General features: G+C 34.1%; 1 protein-coding gene across 4 annotated transcripts in view; it reads right to left on the bottom strand.

Moving 5' to 3' along the window:
* Positions 1-225: 225 nt before the first annotated feature.
* The window catches only part of LOC118733073 (rho-associated protein kinase 1), a 48,738-nt gene continuing 29,334 nt past the window's right edge, over positions 226-19,629 (bottom strand). Inside the window, exons 3-13 of one of the 4 annotated variants that reach the window (XM_036462266.1) lie at positions 17,513-17,658; positions 16,429-17,454; positions 15,434-16,353; positions 14,358-15,282; positions 14,118-14,272; positions 13,878-13,997; positions 13,639-13,802; positions 13,389-13,573; positions 13,207-13,312; positions 12,839-13,072; positions 226-4,610 (exon numbers count right to left, since the gene is read on the bottom strand). In XM_036462266.1, coding sequence (XP_036318159.1) covers positions 4,487-4,610; positions 12,839-13,072; positions 13,207-13,312; positions 13,389-13,573; positions 13,639-13,802; positions 13,878-13,997; positions 14,118-14,272; positions 14,358-15,282; positions 15,434-16,353; positions 16,429-17,454; positions 17,513-17,658 — 4,105 coding nt within the window. In that variant the 3' untranslated portion in view covers positions 226-4,486. Of the gene's footprint in view, positions 4,611-8,978; positions 11,568-12,838; positions 13,073-13,206; positions 13,313-13,388; positions 13,574-13,638; positions 13,803-13,871; positions 13,998-14,117; positions 14,273-14,357; positions 15,283-15,433; positions 16,354-16,428; positions 17,455-17,512; positions 17,659-19,629 lie in introns of those variants that run through there. The other 3 variants (XM_036462265.1, XM_036462268.1, XM_036462267.1) reach the window with 3 other exon arrangements.

A 19,629-nucleotide genomic window follows, 5' to 3' on the forward strand; every position in this document is an offset into this window, starting at 1 on the left:
ATTTATAAGCTCAGGGGACTTCTTACTTATGGCTGTTTCGTACAAAAAGTACATACGTACATATGTCGGTATAACAACACAACGCACAGCTTCAACCCATACAAATAAAACAGCAGTACAATAAGTAAATCGTAACTGTTTGCTGGAGAACTGGCTGGCGTTGTGATCTGTTTAATCGCTTAATATTCTTTTTAAAATGCTGCCCAAAATGAAAACAACGATAAGTAATTTATTACAAAATTGCATTTTATTTATTGCACTTGAAAATTGTATACCATTTCATATAAACGTTCGCGCTCTAACTACCATAATACGATAAAAAATAACGATGCCTTCACTTAATTACGATACTAATGAATATAATATTGTAAAGTTTATCGTTTATGTGCCTTAGTAAAGTTAATAATGTATGTACTTATGTAGGTAAGTAAGTATGTAAGTAAATATGCATATAATTAAGGCGTTTCGCGTAACATTTTTTTTTAAAGTTGTTTACAAACTAGAGTATATATTCCTTTAAGTACTCGTAAATAAGTATGGATATATGTAGCTATACTTAGTATGATTGTGTATAGGCATTTTATAAATACATATGTATGTATGTAAATGTGCATGTAGTATGTATATGTAATACATTTCTTATTTTCTTTATTAATTATTATAATTGTTGATATGCTCACAGCTGCTATGATTCTTATATTATACTTATGTATGTATGTATATTTAAAACTTTAATATTAGTTTTACTTTTGATGTTTTATAATTTACAATATACCGGGGTTATTCCAGAAAAGTAACATTTAGGTAATAGTTAAAATAGCGTTACAAATTAAAATTATTTTTATTTCAATAATCTTTTTATTAAACCAAATATTTTGCCTTCCTGGGGGTAAGTGGCCTTCCATTCTGTATTCCTTTCTCTTTTCGTTCTTGCATGGAATGGCACCAACTCAAGGGCTTCTGCTTTCGCTACCCATAGAAGCGATTTTGTAGGACGTACTTTAGTACCAGCCTTGTACACCAATAAATGCATCCTCGTAAATTTCAAATAGGAAAAGCCTCTCTAGAAGGCATGCAGGGAAGCATTTTTTTCAGCCTCCCCCTGGGTAGGCCTTTTAGAGTGGCTTCACTTAAGAAGGATTACCTAAATTATCTTCTGGGATGCGTTCCATTTTATTGCATTTCTATTTTCAGTTATTTATTCAGACGCTTTGTAAAGCACTAACTGACCGATAGGGCGTATAAAAGCTAAATGTTTTTAAATACAGGGTGGCGCCGTATGAGCTATATGGTTTGAATTCTTTATAGCAGTTTTTTGTTTTACTCTATGCCAACGGGATCCACGCCTGGAAATGACCTGCCAGCATCGTTGCCGTATGCTTGTGCTGAAAAATTGTCATTTTACCTTGAAAAAATCGTAATTTCGGCCAAAAAGATCTCAAATTTTTAGTTATAATACTGGGTGGCGCCGAATGAGCTATATGGTTTGAATTCTTTTTAACAGTTTTCTTTGGGGATATTTGAAAGGAAGAGTGTACGTTAACAAACTAAGAACCATTCTCCAACTCCAAACCAACATTCGAAATGAAATCATGGCCATTACATCCGAAATTCTGCGAAAAGTTATGGAAAATATGCTAAAAAGAGCACGTATTGCGAAGCAGAAAATGGACATCAGGATATAATTTTTCAAAGCTAATTGCAAAAAAAATCCCCAATAATATACTGTATTAAAAAAAAATATTATAATATTATAATAATAAATAAAAAAGTTATAAACCATTTAAACCATATAGCTCATTCGGCGCCACCCTGTATTATTCCGTTTAGATTTTTCTCTTCATATTCAAAAATTTGTCTTAATCATGGCAGGTGTAGAACCTTATGAAACCTCGAAAGTCTAGAAGAATCATATTCCACCGATTTTAAAGTCGGACACAAAACGACCATCTTATCTATACCAGTTTTTATGCAATACAATTCTCTGTTTATTTTGTTTGAGAAATTAATAATAAGTTTGAAAAATTTAAAGTGCTGAAAAAGGTCTGCAGAGGCATCATTTTATACAAAACGGGACTAGGCGCCGGTTGAAACACGATTGCTGGCACTTATTAAATACATCAATCTTAAATAAAGGCAATTAGATCAAAGTTGTTGACCATTTCAATGTTAAGTTCAACGTCTTCCATTATAAGCAGATTTTAATTTTTTGCTTTTTAAGGCAAGAATATTTAAAAAAAAAACCTGATGTGATAGAGCAATTCTGAGTTCGTATTTGGATTCAAAATCTATTAGAAATGGCTGGCGTTATCTCCAGATTTAGTCAAAATTGTAAAATTTTTTGAGTGGTGTATTAGCCTTATGCTTCCTCAAGAAGATAACTTGTTTGTCGTATAATCATTAAATTTAAATTTCGGTACGTATGTATGTTAGTATATCGTATGTTTTTAAGTTTGACTCAGACCCAATGTTACAAGAGTACGTCGTATAAATGCGTTGAAGTTCAATTCGATAAAGAAACTTCATGCTAGAATTTCGATTGAAAGTAATGCTTTTTGAATCCATATTTTTTTTTTTAAATTATGAAATAATGCATATTTTACACTTCACACTTTAGGAAAATTCTTTCGTTTACAGTTTGATTGCTTTAAGCGGTCAACTAAATTATATAATTCAATTCATTTGTATTGCTTATAGACTAAATAGGAATGTCATTGCTATTATTATTATTATCATGTACAATATTGGGAACTCTATTTAAAATACCAAAATTATAGATTTTAATTTCATTTATTCTCCCAGATCTAAATTACGCATATTTTACAAAATGTTTTCAATTCATTTTCTGGGAGCATAGGCCAATCAATATAGCACTTAAGGTGGAAAAAATACATTAATCAAAATAAGTAAAAGTCCTATCTCTGAATGTGGTATTAATTAAAGATTACGCTGTATTCGAGCTGCAATTAATGCGGCAGTGTTGCTTTTTTATGAAAGAGCATCATGTTCTACGCTAAAAATTGGGCTACTTTGCCTACATCAAGCGATCGAAGAACAACATTTTGTCAATCAGTTGCTCATCACTGTCAAATCAAAAGCAACACAAAAAATTATGCAGCATTTCGGAGAACTTTTAGTTGAGCATCAGCACCATATCATCAAGAAAGGCTGCAATATTGCGGTATGTATTAAGTTGCTCGAACACACCCCAATTGATGAAAACCGCACAGCTCCCACGCCTACTGACGCACAAATGTACATAGAGTAATACAAATACGGTGATTTAAATAACAAAACGGGTTTCTTTGTGCCGGTTACCAATTTCGAAAAACCCGGGTTTTTAAAACCGGGTAATAATTTTGAGAAAAGCGGTGTGGTCACACTAAATGTTTTGTTATGGTTATTGCAAAAGTGCAATCGGTTTTTGTACCGGTTGCGTATAGATATCTATATATGTACATATACATATATATTAGTTTGGTGATTATTGAAAAAAAATCAATAAAAGGCGAATTTGGTAAGTCCAAAAGAGGCACCGAAATTTTTAATTTAAGAAATGGTTGGGAACACTCCGCTTTTTACAAAATTAGTTACAGATACTAAAAACTCGGATCAATTCGCTTTTCTCAAAATTAATAGCCGGTTCTAAAAAGCAGTGTTTTTTGAAAGTGGTTGCTGAAACAAAAAACCCGATTTAATTTTTGAAATCAGCGTTCAATAATCCTTGAAGGAGTAAAGTTTCAACAAATAACGACGACTTCTTGTGTTTTCTACACTTGTCCATTTGGGGCGTCAGTGATAGTAGCGGCGATGCGGAAATTAATAATAATAATAAATTGGAGCTTACACATAGTATGCTAGTGCTTGGCCGAGCTTCCCCTCCGATTTGTGGCGTAATTATAAATGTATCAAATTGCAAATAACGCTTGATCGTTTTTCTCATTCTATTGCCTAGTTGAAATTCTACTAGAAAACATTTTTTCCATTCATTTCTGGTAATAAAAAAGTCTTCTTATTCAACGTATATTTTTACATAAGTAATTGTTAATATATCTAAAGTATCATAATCCTAAAAAGGGATAACATTATTTTCTATTTGGCAATACACTCGAATTTAATTTCACATTACATTTATAAGTCGAAAATTTTACTTAAAAACAACAACTAAGTACAAAAACTTAACCATTCTCGTTATAACTAAAAACTCTAACAACTTAAAATGAATCAACTTAAATACTTAGGTGTAAGAAAAATCCGTATAGTGTGTGCGCAAACGTGGTGCAGTGTTTTAGCGATTTTGTTTTTTGCGTTTATTAAAATTACAAATATTTTCTCGCTGTGTTTTTGTTCTGGCAAAAGCTCAAACTAATCGTAGCGTCTGGCTGAGCGAAAACGTTTTATAAAACTGTTGCGCAGGCGATTTGATAGTCTTATTATTTGTTGCTGTTGTTGCTCCACTTTTCTGCACCATTAAAAGCCCAACGTTTCATTTATTGTTGGAAAATAATGGTGGTTGCGATTTTTGACGTTGCAACGATAAAGGTTTTGGTGGTGGTGTTGGCGGTGAAGATTGTCGTTGTGATGTTGTTGATGATTGCCATTTCAGTCGACTTTAAAATATAAACAGATGGAAAAAATGAACAAGAACGTGTTAGTAGATATAATTAATTACAAAAATTTAAACTGTTTGCATGTAGAGATGGTAAAAGCTTTGCAACTGCAGTCAGATCAACTTTACAAGCAGCGAGGTTATTCACAATGCATTGTGCGTACAATTTTATTTAGTATTGAATTTTGTAGACCTCATCTTGGATGTAGGATGAGTGTGTATCTAAGCATACTATACACATGAATGTAAATAAGTATCTATAGTATATACATTAGGGTAATCTTAATATTTTTATTTTGCAGCCAGGAGGTTTTAGAAAAATAGTAAAATTTTACAGTCAAAATTTGCATCATAATTCTATTGTTAGAAGGCAATATTTTTATTCGATCAAAAAATATAAATTTTTAACGATTCTACGATAAGATGTATTTTCCCCATATGAAATATATAGAAAACTTCAAAGCCCCGCCGGCACGGTTAAATACACTGGCTTACAGCAAAAATGTTCCATGGATGCCACTATCCAATTTCTATGTAGAATTGCTAGGTGATTCCGAAAATCGAGATATTTTTTTTTCTATGGATAACTTTTCGAGATATTTGCAATTTACCGTTATTCAGCTGAAAAAAAATAGTGGTTTCACTTAATCACGTATATCTTACGAACCAATTGAATAATCTTAATACGAGATACACGAAATGAAATAAAGTAAAATTCTCCATAAACCGTATATACATCACTTTTCGATAGCCCTGATAGTTTCTGAGAAATTAATTAATCATTTCCGACATCTCTTGTTTTCGATGCAAACACTCTACCTTCTCAGGTGTACGTGGCGTATGAGTAATAGTCTTTTCTGCTCAATCGATTTTATCATTGGTAGCTTAATTTTTTTCTAAAGGAACAGGCTTTAACACAAGCGTAAAACATTTACACAGAAACTTTTATTTTTTGTATTGATTCCCTTTTAAAGTTTGAATTTTTGCATTTTTTCCTCAAAAAATCAAAAAATCTGGAATGATTAATTAATTTCTCAGAAAATATCAGGCCTATCGAAAAGTGATGCATCTACGGTTTATGGAGAATTTTATTTACTTTCATTTCTCATATCTCGTATTACAATTGTTTAATTGGTTCGTAAGATATACCTGATTAAGTGGAACTTCTCTTTTTTTAAGCTGAATAACGGTAAATTATCAATTTCGGATTTTCGGAGTCAGCGAGTGATCCTACATACAAATTGTATAGTGGCGTTTGGAGAACAAAATCAAAACTAAAATTTGTGATCCTATGATATTAACCGCCTTCAATATAAAAAAATGGGTTTCCTTATTGTCCACTTTCCAGAAAGTTGCTTTTCTGTGTATTTTTAGACCACCCTAATGTGCATACATATATATATTCACTATGTAAGAAATAGTTTACAAACCACATTTTGTACAAAAAACCTGTAATGATTCCATTACTCTAGGAAATATATATAGTTACTAATGAAGACCTATGCTACAATTGAAATATTTTCATCTTACTATTCTTCTGAGCTACATCAACAACGTTTTTTTTCAAACACGTAGAAATTTTGTGGGCACAAATATTTTTTAAATGTATTTTTAACCCAATAGCTTTCATTTTCTCTTCAAATAAGGGTCAAAATTACCTATAATGAGGGTATAAAATTTTAAGAAAAAAGTGTTTCCCAAATTTCAGTATAAGTCTCTGAAAGCATGAATTATGTTTGAAGGCGAATTATAGAACACTATTCCTTCTTAATGGCACTACTTTCAATTTAGATAAAGACCTATAGCTCACTGACGTTTAATCGGATGAGTTTGTCATCTTCGGTAACCGCTTGACATATTTGTAGAACAGTTTGACTTCTTCAAAATAAGCAACAATAAGGCCCAGTTTTGTAAGAGTTAAGAAGTTTAAAGTTTCTACGAAAAAATGGTTCACAAAATTATACTATAGGTCCCTGAAAGAAATAATTATGTTTAAAGGCAATTCGCATACAGAAAACTATTTCTATGCACATGGTAATCATATGGCCAAGGGAGACTTTACTTTAGATTGTTTTTCATTTGAAAAATATTCGTTTTACCGGGTTGATGCTAGTCAACACCGCCCCTGGTACTTCTTCACAACTTCACCCACCTCTACTGGATTGGAGTAACGCAGCTGCAAGTTTAGTCTTTTTTATGGTTTTGTGTAGTGAGATTGGAAAAAATGTACTAAACCAAGTTCTTTTAAAAATGTGTATTTACATACTACATATGTATGTACATATAGTCTATGTATGTTAGGCAGCGCTTTGTGAATAACCTTTTGAGAAGAAATTATATTAGAATGCAAATAACATGAAAAACATACATAACATAAGTATATCGTTAACTTAATTTAGAACGGCTCCAATTAATTTCTTTTGCATTCGAGCTTCACTAAAATTTCGGTAGTCTACAAATAAGACAAATTTTACAGCATTAAGTGCGTTCTAGCGATAAAAAAAACTACTCATTTTGTTTTTAGTGTTTCGCCAAGGATTTAAAGATATAACGGGCTGTTCATTTCGCGCTTGGGAAAGTAAAACCCTGCCATTTGGCATTTGTCAAATATCACTATCATCCCTTTGTTATTTGCTTAGTAAAGGCTATGGAATATTTTACGACCATACAACGCTTTAAAATTATTTAATCAATCAATCAACCGATGGCTGCATTTCGTAAAAATTATCATCTTCTTCACGCCCAGCAAACAATCGCTAATACCGGGAGGAGCTTCGAAGAGACTCACCATAGCCGCTGCAAGTGCAAGTGTTGACGATGACGCGAATTCGTTTCTGCACCAAGCTCAACATTTGAGCCTGTCATACATCTCCATCCATATAAAACCCACCTCACGCGCTGGCGAAATCATTATTGGAATGAGTAATTCTAAGCATTCTTTAAGCGGCATCTTTTTCGAATTCGGTTAACTTAAATTTGGCATTCCAAAAATGCAGCAGACTGTATTTCAAAATTAATCGGGCAAAGATAATTTTATATAGATAGTCAAAGACATACCTATATTTAAATAGTTGGGTCTAATCTCAATTTGTACATATGGGGGGCATTCCAGCCCAATTCGGCCACACTATTAATTGAATGGACTACAAAACTCCACCCTCACAATTTTTCTCAAAAATCTTATTAAAATGTTGAAAATTGTTAAATTTTTCTAAACATGTGTGAAACTTGGTTTTATACGGTTTTTGTTAAAGAATAAACTACATTTTTATAAAAAAAATCATTAAAATTTTACAAAAAAAAAAATTGTTAAAACTTGTCTACATGTGGTCCTCTTATAATTTTGCCACGGGGCGCAATTCTCTTAAAAAATCGCAGATCTTAGGTCTTTAATATTGTTAAGCAGCTGTGTACCGCCTTTCTTATTAAGCCAACGATAACCAGAAACTAAAAAATGAAACTAAGCATTTAATATTTTACAAAGTATTTTTGTTTATTTTTTTCAGATTTTTGTTTATTCTTTGTCTGATAATAAATTAACTGAAATAAAATATAGTATATGTACGTATGCATATGTATGTAAGCAGATGTACATTTATGGAAAATATGAATTTATACAAAAACAAAGTTTTTTACTTAAGTTTTGCAAATTTCATAAAAAAACAAATACAAATGATTCGTAATAAAAAAAAATAAAATAAAAAAAATGCAAAGCAAACAACGCAGCAGCAATGCACAATTCACAAAATAAGGGGAAATCTTTGGAGCAAATGATAAAAAAAATACCAATAATATTCAAATATTTCAAAATAAAAATATTTTAAAGACGAGAGAGAATAAGAAGCATATTTTTTAAGTTGGCCACTGTGTGTAAATATGTAATTGTACCACTAAAAGCAACTTACTACATATTGTATTGCTGCACACCATGTATTTGTTGTTGGCGTTAATGCAATGGGAAGCTGGTTGCCACCAATTAGTGATTAATAAGCTGCTTCATATTTTTTTTTTTTATGTCAGTACTACTACATATTGGACCTTAAAGGGAATTTTTATGAAAACTTTCGTTATCTTTATTATTGCTTTTATATATGTATTTACTAAAACGAGTTAAAGTATTTGCTGGAATTTACTTTTCTTTTTATCGCTTAGGGACTTTTTCACAGTGCGGAGTTAGCTCACATTCGGCAGTTGGCTTTCGCTTTTCAGTATACAAATTCAAAGTTAACTGCCGAATAAGATTTAGTGGGCGCTATGAAAGCAGCACTTAAAAGTATGCAATTTCGGAGTATGCAATTTATTTATATACGAGTAATTTGTAATTATTTTTTTATGCTTTTAGTTATATTTTGTTTCGTTTTTTTTCTAGTTTTTTTTTTTTTGTTTTTGACTTTGCTCTTAATTACATCAACCATTGTTAATACATGATTCGCCACTTAAGTAAAAAAAATTAATAATTTACAAATACCTATATAGCTTAGCAACTTATTGCCGAAATGCGCTTTATAAAATGTCGCTTGTAATACTTATTTGTATGTACGTTTGCAATTATTAATAAGTAACATTAGTATGGAATCATTAAAACATTCTCCGTGCATATACGGAGAATTTTCTCATTAATATTACTTTAAGCTAATTTTAAGTTTATGGAATATAAGTAATAATGGAACATTTCGAGTATGCAGTTGTATACTGAAAATTTTTAATAGTAACGAACATACATACATGGTACTTAGTTAGACGAATATGACAGTACGTGAGTAGGTATGTATAATTGGAATTGCTTTTAATACTCAAATATCTTTGCGTGAGCTCATAAAATAAGAATCCTCATAAAACCTAAATAATCTTGTTTGGAGGTCTGCCTTTAATTTTATAAATTTTAATAAGCAATATTTTTTATGTGAAAAGCTATTAATATATGATATCAAATTAGCAATGGAATAAAAAAAACTTTTATTAACGTCGAATACCATCGATTCGTATAGTTGTTTATTTTCATTGAATACGCATGTGTATTGCATTCAAAGTTCTGCATAAAATTTTAAGAAAATGATTTAGGCGTTTTTCTTTTCTCTACTAAAAATCACAAGAAAAAAAAAGGTTGGACGTAGCAAATTTTCGCTTAAAGCTAGCGATATGTTTTTTGGCTGCCTGCTATGTGTATTTATGAAAGCACTAACTAGTTTTTATTTTCAGAAATGTTCCTGCCGCTCAATTTATATTTCTTTACAAGCAAAACAGTCAGCTGGTTTCATCTTCTTCTCTTTGTTTTTTGGAAACGATTGCTAATATTTCTATTCGTTAACTTTTTTGGTTTTCCCTTAATTTTGGAGAGAATTTTCGCTAACGCTGTTGATTTGGATTGCTGGCTGGTTATTATGACAGTCGAATTACGATACCATAAATATATGAGGCGTTAAGAGTTTAGATGAATACACTTAATATATGTACATATATTTTATGTTTTATCTGGCTAAACCAGCTACGGAAATAAACAAAGCGGTTTTCACTTTTAATGAATTTCACTCAATTTGTAAATGTAGTTTACTCTAGGCTAAAAGATTCAATATTTTATCTATACCAATAAATTCATTTCATAAGGACTTATGGAACACCTCCTTTTCAAATAGATTTCCGGGGCATCGGATATTAGATCGTTTCTTTTTTTAATATAAAAATAAGTTTAAAGTAGTTTTTTGGTACGTCTAAATTGCGATCCAAGTCGTGAAAAATTCCAAAAATTCGGTTTCAATAAAATGTTTGCAGTTTGTGCGAAAATTCCACGCCTGTAAAATGCTACGACTATTTCTTTAGTTCATTAACGAAAGTAGATAATATTTTGATCTAAAAACTTGAACATAGATGTTTTGTTTAGAAAATGACAAAAGTGAACTCGCCATATATGCGATTTTTCATAAATTTGGCAATAAATTGTGGGCGCCTATTATAAAAATGATTGCCTTTTAGTTCCCTTTTTTTTGGGGATTATGTTGATTAGTTGCTTTAGTTTAATATTTTCCTTTTGCTTTATTTATTTTCATTGCTCTTAACATATTCACTCACAGCTATCGACGTCTCTAAACAATTTAGTTACAAAAGCGAAATACTTAAAATCTAGGTTTTAGTTACGATATAGTAATAGATTAATAAGGTACTAATAATAATAAATGTGTAATTATACATATTAAGCTTACATAAATAGCGACGCACAAATGCACTTAGTTTAGCTACATATGCACATCTTCTTTGCTTTTCATATATAGTATGTACATACATACATATAAGGTAAGCATACAGGAAGAAATGTTTTGTATATGTTTGTAATTGTTAATTCGCAGAAAAGGTGATATGATGATGCTCTTAAAGAATTATTTCGGTCAAAACGTAAGCAGTAACAAAAATAATTTTTTCTTTTTTATATGGAAAATTATTACATGAAACAAGCGCGCGCAGTTGCAATAATTGGCTGCTGCTACTTCACTTCTTTGTTCTATTTACACTAATTATTTCAATAAATGTAATAATGAAATTATCAGCAAATGCGCGTGTATGCCCATGCGTGTTTTAAACTAGTGATAACTAATACATGTATGTATATACTATGTATATCTATATTAAAGATATGCAAAACATATTGTAAATGATACGTTCGTTCACTCATTCATAATTTTATTTTTAAAATTTTTTTTTTTTTCTACTACTCTTCTTTTGATTCGCAAATATGCATACATTTGTGCGCACGCATTTTTCCACGCAAAATCGTTGTGATGGTAGTTAATCTGCGTTTTTTTATACTCTATGTATGTATGTACTCTATGCAAGTATTTATAAATATTTGTCTTCTTTACTCTTGCATTTTCGTGCGGATCACTGTTTCAATGATGAATTAGCTGGCAGCGTAGCTGATCTTTGTACGTTAACTGCGTATGGCTTGTAAGCAGAACGAGTCGACTGGCTGCTCCGTCACGTCAAAAGATGCATTAGAATGCAAGCGTATGAATGAGCAAAGGTCAAATGAGCGTAATATAAAGAAATTATAATAACGATGGTGATATGGTGTTTGTTGATGGCAATAATTGATGCGATTTGATTGGATTGTTTATTTTTAATTTTTGTTGTGGTAGCATTGTTGATTGGTTTGATGTTAGGAAAGGCGGGAGACACAGATTTGCGGGTTACGAGCAAGCGCATGTGTTGATTTTATATTTGCATTGTTTACCAATAAAGTTTGCCAATATTCAGATGGAACGTGTTAAGCAACACACAGATAAAAAGAAGAAAGAGAAATCGAAAAATTATGATTTTAGAATTAATAATGTAAGATGAATTATACAAAGATGTGCGGCCGCTCAAACAATTTAGTATACGGTACCTTTTTTCAATATGTATTCACAATGTTTTTCATGCTAATATTTTTCTTTTTGTAAATTTTATTAAAATATGGTTAATACGAATTTTTGCAAACAATAATTGTTTTTCTGCTTTCCACTAAAAAAAAAACATACGAGGAATATATATATAAAGATGTGTACTTAAAAAGTACTTAGGTGTAAATATTCTCATTTTATTTTTTTCGCGAAATTACGCAAAACAATCTAATAATAAAAAAAAAATAAAAAATCGAAAATTTTGTATATATGTATATTTGTAGTCTCGTGAAAAGATCCGAGTTATATTTATATTTGGAAACTGCATGAAATTCCCTAAAAACAAGCATATAATTTGATTACCTGACGAACCGGTACACACATTTTTTTACTAATACTCTAAATCTTGTAGTTTTCCAAGAGTATATTTTTTTATGAAAAACAAAAAACATAAATAAATAAAAATACATACATAAATGAGCATGAGCAAGTTTTTCTATCAACTGTCACCATGACTTTTTTCCACCCACTTTCTATAGTCGATAGTCTATAGTCCGCCGCCAACACAAAAATCTATGCGAATTTTACAGACAGTTAAAATTTGAATATCATTCTACTAAAAAAAAAATTTAACATGAAAAACATTGTGTATATTTAAAAAAAAAGTCATCGTATATTCAATTTCGATAGTAACTGTATGTATTTATGTTGGAAGCGTATGTACAAAACATTGAATACATACATCTTATTTTCCGCGGGCATTGATTGATACGTATATGGCATGAATGTTTCGAAAATAAAAATATTGTTTTTTTTTTTGGTAATAAGAATAACAGGTTGTAAGTGCTTGTAAGCTCACCTTGGTGATATTTTGCTACCGTCACCGCCGCCACTGTTATTATTTGATGACGAATTTGCTTTATAACCGAATTTCTGTATTCGCTTCGATAGACGCGTCACCCACAGATGCTGCTCGTCGGGTGTGCCGGCCAGCAGCAGCATTTCTTTGGCAGTATGTGGGTCGTGATGCAATTTGCACGGCACCAACGGATCGTTATTGTCTACATGTTCCTTATGAATCTTATTGCGGCATCTAAATGAAACAAATTAGGTAAATTAAAAAGGTTACATAAAGAAGCGAACGAAGAGAAGAATGTTAACATAAGACTAATTTTTAGCGCTAACGCATCGTTAGCAAACGTTTTCGAAAAAGCTGTGTATACCTACCTCTTGCATTCATATGCCGCTGGCGGCTTGAACATGTGCCACAATGGTTTCGGACAGACTTCGCATGCTGTTGGCATATGATATGTTATATGAACAAATTCATGGCCTGTGTGAAAGAGATCAGAAATATTGCTTTTTATAAAAAGAAACTCACATTATGAAAATTTTTTTTAATATCTTACCTTTGTACATTATAGAACTGGGTCTTTCGTCTGCCAGCAGCTGACTTATATCCAATTGGTTTTGTTCGTCCGGTCGACGCGCTTCGCCCTCACCAGCATACAGCAATTGGAAGATGCGTGGGATCTCTTTGGCATCGGCGCGTATCACATCACCTTGCGTCACAGAACGCACATGGAATACTTTGCTGCAAATATAAAGAAAATTCAAATATATGTGATTGCGATTCTGGTTTGAATTATGACAATTTACCTTAAATCTAATATAAGCACAGGATCGATTGTATTCTGTTTGTCGATTTCGGTATTGTAAAATATAATTTTGCGCGATGACACAATCACATATTGTCGCTTCCACCCATGGCGACGTATATTTTGCTTATTTGGCACGCTTAACCAGCCCTCAAATACTGAGTCCTAATAGGCGAGTGATAAGAAAAAAAATAATACAATATCTAGTAACATTGAAAATGATTTGAAACTTACAAGTACCTGAGTATCCTCAGGATCGTTGTCGGCTGAAGACAATGAGGCGGTTTCATTGAGCTTTGACTGCAATTGCTCGATCTCCGTTGCCTTGCAATCGATTTCCATTTGCAGCTTCTGCTTGATCTGCAAATAGAAGAGATCACATTTGTATATTATACTCCTTATGAGCCCGTTCTTTAATATCCAAGGCGTCTTCACATCTTAAGCGATTTGAATACATTTGAAAACACCAAGTCTACTTACGTGGCTATCTTCGATGATCTGGCTTTGCACGTCTTGCAGTTTGAGCGATAGCTGATTGTATTTCTCGCGCTCTTGTGAGAGTTCTTGCTGTAGCCGACGCATTTCCTTCTCCTTTTTACGCAATTCGGCGGATGAGCGCGCCTTGCCTTTTTGCTCTATAAATGTAATATAAATAATTGTTAGTGGATTTTATTAAGATTGGGATTTTATTATTATCTATTCAACTGATGACCGACTCACTTTGCAGATCCGTGTCCCGGCGGTTCATCACTTCCGTCAGCTTGTTCACTGCGACCTGCTTCAGCAACACTTCGGTCTGCAACTTCTCCTTTAATTTTGCGAGCTCTTCGTCATTCGTAGCCCTCAGCTGAGACATATCATCCTGCAGCTTTTTATATTGTTGGAGTAGATCGTCGGTTTCGGCGTTCTTTTGATTCAATTTCTTTACATATTCAGCTTCAGTTTCTTTAGCTACTGTAAGTGCCGACTCCTTCGCTGTCAATTCGTTGCGATACTTCGTCATAAAGTCTTTCAACTCAAACTCCTTGATTGTCTTCTCTTTCTCTAGATCAGCTACGGTTTCTTCTGCTATTGAGCGCGCCAATGCTTCAGAGTCGGCGCGCGCCACAGCCACTTGCACTTGGTGCTTCAGGGAGGTGCGTTCCTCCTTCAGGTCCTGTATTTCGCGGCTACGCTCCGATATCTCTTCGCGGTGCTCATTCGCTTGAGTTTTGTAGAGTCGTGAGAAATACTGTTCGGCTTCCAATTGATCCTGATATTCGCGCTTCAAGAGGATTTCTTTATTCAAAGTGTTTTTTATTTGAGCAATTTCTTCTTCGAATTTACGCTTCGCTTCCCGCAAGGAGATGACCTCTTTTTGTAGTTGATTTTCACGTGATTTCAGATGCGCCACCTCTGAACTTTGCAGACTTAGCTCAGATAGCAACGTATTCTTTTTACTGTGTTCCTGTTCCATCTGGGATTGCAGCGCCATTACCTTTTCCGTTTCTTGACGGCATTCTCCTTCTAACTTTTGAAGGCGCTGCTGTATTTGGCGATAGTCCACCGACAACATACTTAATTGGCGCTCCTTCTCCTGAGAGTTTTGGTCGGCTTTGATGCGCGCCGATTTCTCTTCATTTAACTTTGTCTGCAAAGCTTTAACCTATAAGAAATATAGTTAGAAATATATTGATGAATATGAACTTCAAACTCATATAAATTTCCGTTGCAACCCAAGCGTCAAATTTCTAAGTGTTTTTTTATAAAAAAACTGTCATTACCGCCGCTAAAAAGTTTTCACCTTAAAAACTCACCTCCTGCAGATTAGCCTCTTCGCGGCTAAGCATTCGCGACTTCTCGGTTTCTTGATGCGCCTTCACTTCTTGCTGATATCGACCCTGCATCGCTTTAAACTCAAAGTCCAGACTAGCGTTCGCCTTCTCCAAATCGGATATTTTTTCTGTTAGTACACGATTATCCTCATGCGCCTGCTGCTCTCGCTGAGTCGTGCGATCCAAATCATTGGACATTGTTTGTAGTTTATTCTCCGACTCTTTTACAAGTTCTTTCAATTGCGAGCGCGCATTTTTCTCTTGTGCCAGCATCGCTTGTGTTTCAGCTACTTCTTGCTGCAGCGAGTCCTTTTGCGACTGCAGGGTGATAATCAATGCTTGCAATTGCGCCAATTTACCCTCTAGCTCCTGTTGGATCAAACCCAATTCGGCCACTTGCTTCTTGAGTTTTTGCACATGCTCATTTTCATTCTTGAAGTTCTCTTCCATTTCCTCTAGCTGTTTCTCTAATGTGACAATCTTCTCGCTGTGATGCTGATTATTGTTCATTTCGCGCGTACGTATCTTTTGCTCGTTGTCCAGATTGCGCTGCGTCTCGGCGAGCAGTGCCTCAGTCTTTTTGCGTTGCTCAATCTCCTGCTCGACTTTTTGCATGGCCACTTTATAGTTATGCTGCCGCAAGGCCAAATCCTTCTCATACTCTGAGGCGATACGTTGCAATTCAGCTTCACGTTTTGTTATCAGTTCGATTTGTTGACGCAATGCCTTGTCTTGCTTTTCCAGAGTTTCGGAGTGATTTCTTTCACGTTCAAGCAATGCTTCGAGGCGTTTTATTTCATTTGAATTGGATGGACGATGACGATGGCTGTGATTTGCTATTGCATTCGCCGACTCCTTTGTCTCAGCATCGACAGTGTCGTTGGAGAGAAGTTGGTAATCACCTGTGTAGAAAAAGATTAAATTTGTTGAGTCCGTAATAAGTAAAACAAAAATAGAGTGGATGAATCTCCGCTTACCCGTGTAGGTGAATCCAATAAATGGCAAATGATTACCATCAAACGATTTTGGTACGGGAAAGACCTCCTCAGGCGACTCGTCGCGCTCAATATCCTCGAAATTACGTGTATCATCGTCCGACGAGAGCTCCGGCACAACTGGCGGCACGCTATTTCGTATATTGTCAAAAGTCCATGTGTCATTTTCGAAAAACGGATGCGCCTTTATTTCATCGATGCCATGGCGACCCAAACGCTGTGTGCGATCGGTGAGAAAGGCGCGCATCAACGATTTGGCACTCTCGCTTATCTCCACCTCAGCGGGGAAGCTCAGCGAATTCTTGTGGTCCATGATTTTGCCGTATGTGCCCACGAGCGAGTCAGCATAGAAAGGCGTATCGCCCACAAGCATTTCATACAAAAATATACCAACTGACCACCAATCGCACTCACGTCCATATTCATTGTCCACACCCTGAGATTGCAAAACTTCGGGACTAATATAATCCGGCGTGCCGACAGCATTGCTTGACACCACCAAGCCATTGGGACCCATACGCATACACGTGCCAAAATCAGCCAATTTCAAATGACCATGCCGATCGAGCAACATATTGTCCGGCTTCACATCGCGATGCACGAATCCCATATTGTGTATTGTGTCCAGAGCGAGCACAACTTCCATCGTATAGAAAATGGCCCACTTCTCCGGTATCTCGTACATGGACATCAGCGATACAATATCGCCACCCGGCATATAATCCATTACCATATATAAATATTTGGAGTCCTGAAATGCGAAATGCAACTGCACTATCCAATCGGAGTTGGCGTGCGCCATTATGTGACGTTCCTCCCAGAAGAAAGCAGAGTCGGGACGCTTCATCATTTCAAACTTGGATAGCCGCTTCATAGCATATACTTGACGCGACGATTTATGCCGTACCAGCTGCACCTCACCAAAAGCACCGGCGCCGATTAATTTGATAAAATCGAAATCTTCGACATTCATGCGCAGCTGGCAGATTTGTTTCGACAGCGGTTTATCTGTAATTAAACACAGGTAAATGGTTTATACATACATATGTAATTGGTGATGACTTACATTTGGTGGCATATTGTTCGATATTCTTCAGACGCTTCAATGATTCATGATCGCAATCGTTAACCAGTGCTGTAACTGTGTCCAAGAGGCAATCGATATTGCAAATACTGTGCGGATCACGCATCTCGCGCTCCAACATTTGGGCGCTAAAAGAAAGAAAAAAATAGTAAATATTAAGTTGAATTTCGCTTAAAGTACTATAATGAAGTTGAGCAAAAGTTACAAAGTTCAAGTGACCAAGTTACTTTGTGTTACTCCCCAAAATTTTATGAAGAATTAGCAATGCATAATATTTTGTTATCAGCAAAGTACCATTAATGAGGGTGTCACATAAATAATGATTCAACAAATTTTTCAATGTAAATCAGTGCATTTTCGCATGAATTTAAGAAAAATTTGGAATTACCAGCAATGCTACGACACAATGTGAAGACAAAAAGCACTGATAATAGTTAGCGGAATAATCTGTCAAACATTATTCATTCACGTCATCACAGTGAAAATTTGCAAACTTGTTTCGAGAGCCAAGATATGACATTTATTTTGTATCCGGTCAAAACCGGAATTCGGTAGACCAACCTAAAGATAGTGCAACCCCGAGTTGGTAATTCATATTACCGTGTTATCCAATAAAAACTGTTTAGATATATGAAGAATCAGTTATATGGGGCTATAGTGACAGCAGAAGAGCTGCTTAAATGGAGGAGGCAGATCGGTAACAGATGGAAAAGGATAAATCGACACAGCTCGATGTTGTGATCATTTTAGAATATTTTTCCATGAGCCGATCCCTACTTCTTTTGGTACATACAATAGGGCTGGGACTATCCATATATTGAAATATTCGAGATGTTCGTATATGCGGATAAAAGTCGGATATCCGGTTAATATGCGTTCATTTCCTTTTCTGGATATCCGGATATTCTAATATTTTTCTTAAAATTACCGATTCTATCGAGTTGCAAAATAAATAATAGAACACTTCATTAATGCACAAACAATAGTTATTTTATTGTTAGTTTTTAGATTCGAATATTCCGACATCTATACACTATTCGTATATCCGAATACTTATCAACACACTATTCGGATTTTTCATTCAGTAAATTGAATGTCTGGGTTATCCGTATAGAACTCCCAGTCCTAACTTATGTACAAACATCGGAAAAAGTAATAATATCATTTCATATTCATGAATATTTATTAGCATAAACACGGCGGCGATAGACTATGTATACAAAATAAATACATAGATATGTATATTAGGGTGCAACACTCCCCTTCAAAAAAAAAACACTTTTTTCCATCGCAATTATATTTAAAATATAAAGATTTACGTGAGCTGGATCGATTTGAAATTATCTACCTGCAATTCCGTCTGCGTATAGCTTACTTTTCCATATACTTGTAGCAGATTTTTAAAGGTAAAAATGCAGCTTTGATGATTTTAAAAACAATGCCCCGTAGATACAGTTAAGATGAAGTCGGCTCTAAGGTTAGTATTAGTTTTTTGACGTAAATGTCAATGGAATATCTGTCAAAAATAGCTGTATCTAACTTAAGGCTGTTTCACACTGAAAGCGTTATTGACAAATTTGTCTGAAACTTAGAATGTTTTATGTTAAATACACATCTGATCCTTGCAAAAAGCTTATTAATGGATTTACAGCGTGGCGACGAATAACTGTTACCCAGGTTTTTTTGAGAAATAGAAGAGTCCTTTATTGATTTTGTGAAAAAGTTATTTTATTGTTAATTTTCCACAGATTTTACTTTAGTTGTATTAATTAGTTTTTAAATTTTAATCCTTATTTACATTTGCCAGCAGTGTAAACTTTGAGAGAAAAGTTCATTTGGCACGCAGGTCCTCGTCAGTTAATTTGTTCCATATCTTCTGTAACCATAGGCTAATTTTCTCCATTTTGAGTCCCTTATACTCCCCCTTCTGTCCAAAATAAGGCCTCATACTCAAAAATCGAATAGACTCGGGACTGGTGACTAGGACGGCCATTCATTCGACCAACCTTATACAGTTTTTTTCTTTTTTGTACTTTTTTTATACAAAGCCTTAGAAAAAATACACCTGAAAAAGACTTGCGTGCCAAATGAACTTTTCT

Source organism: Rhagoletis pomonella, unplaced genomic scaffold (assembly GCF_013731165.1).
Source record: "Rhagoletis pomonella isolate Grant_MI unplaced genomic scaffold, Rhpom_1.0 Rhpom_scaffold_00002, whole genome shotgun sequence".
NCBI lineage: Eukaryota > Metazoa > Arthropoda > Insecta > Diptera > Tephritidae > Rhagoletis > Rhagoletis pomonella.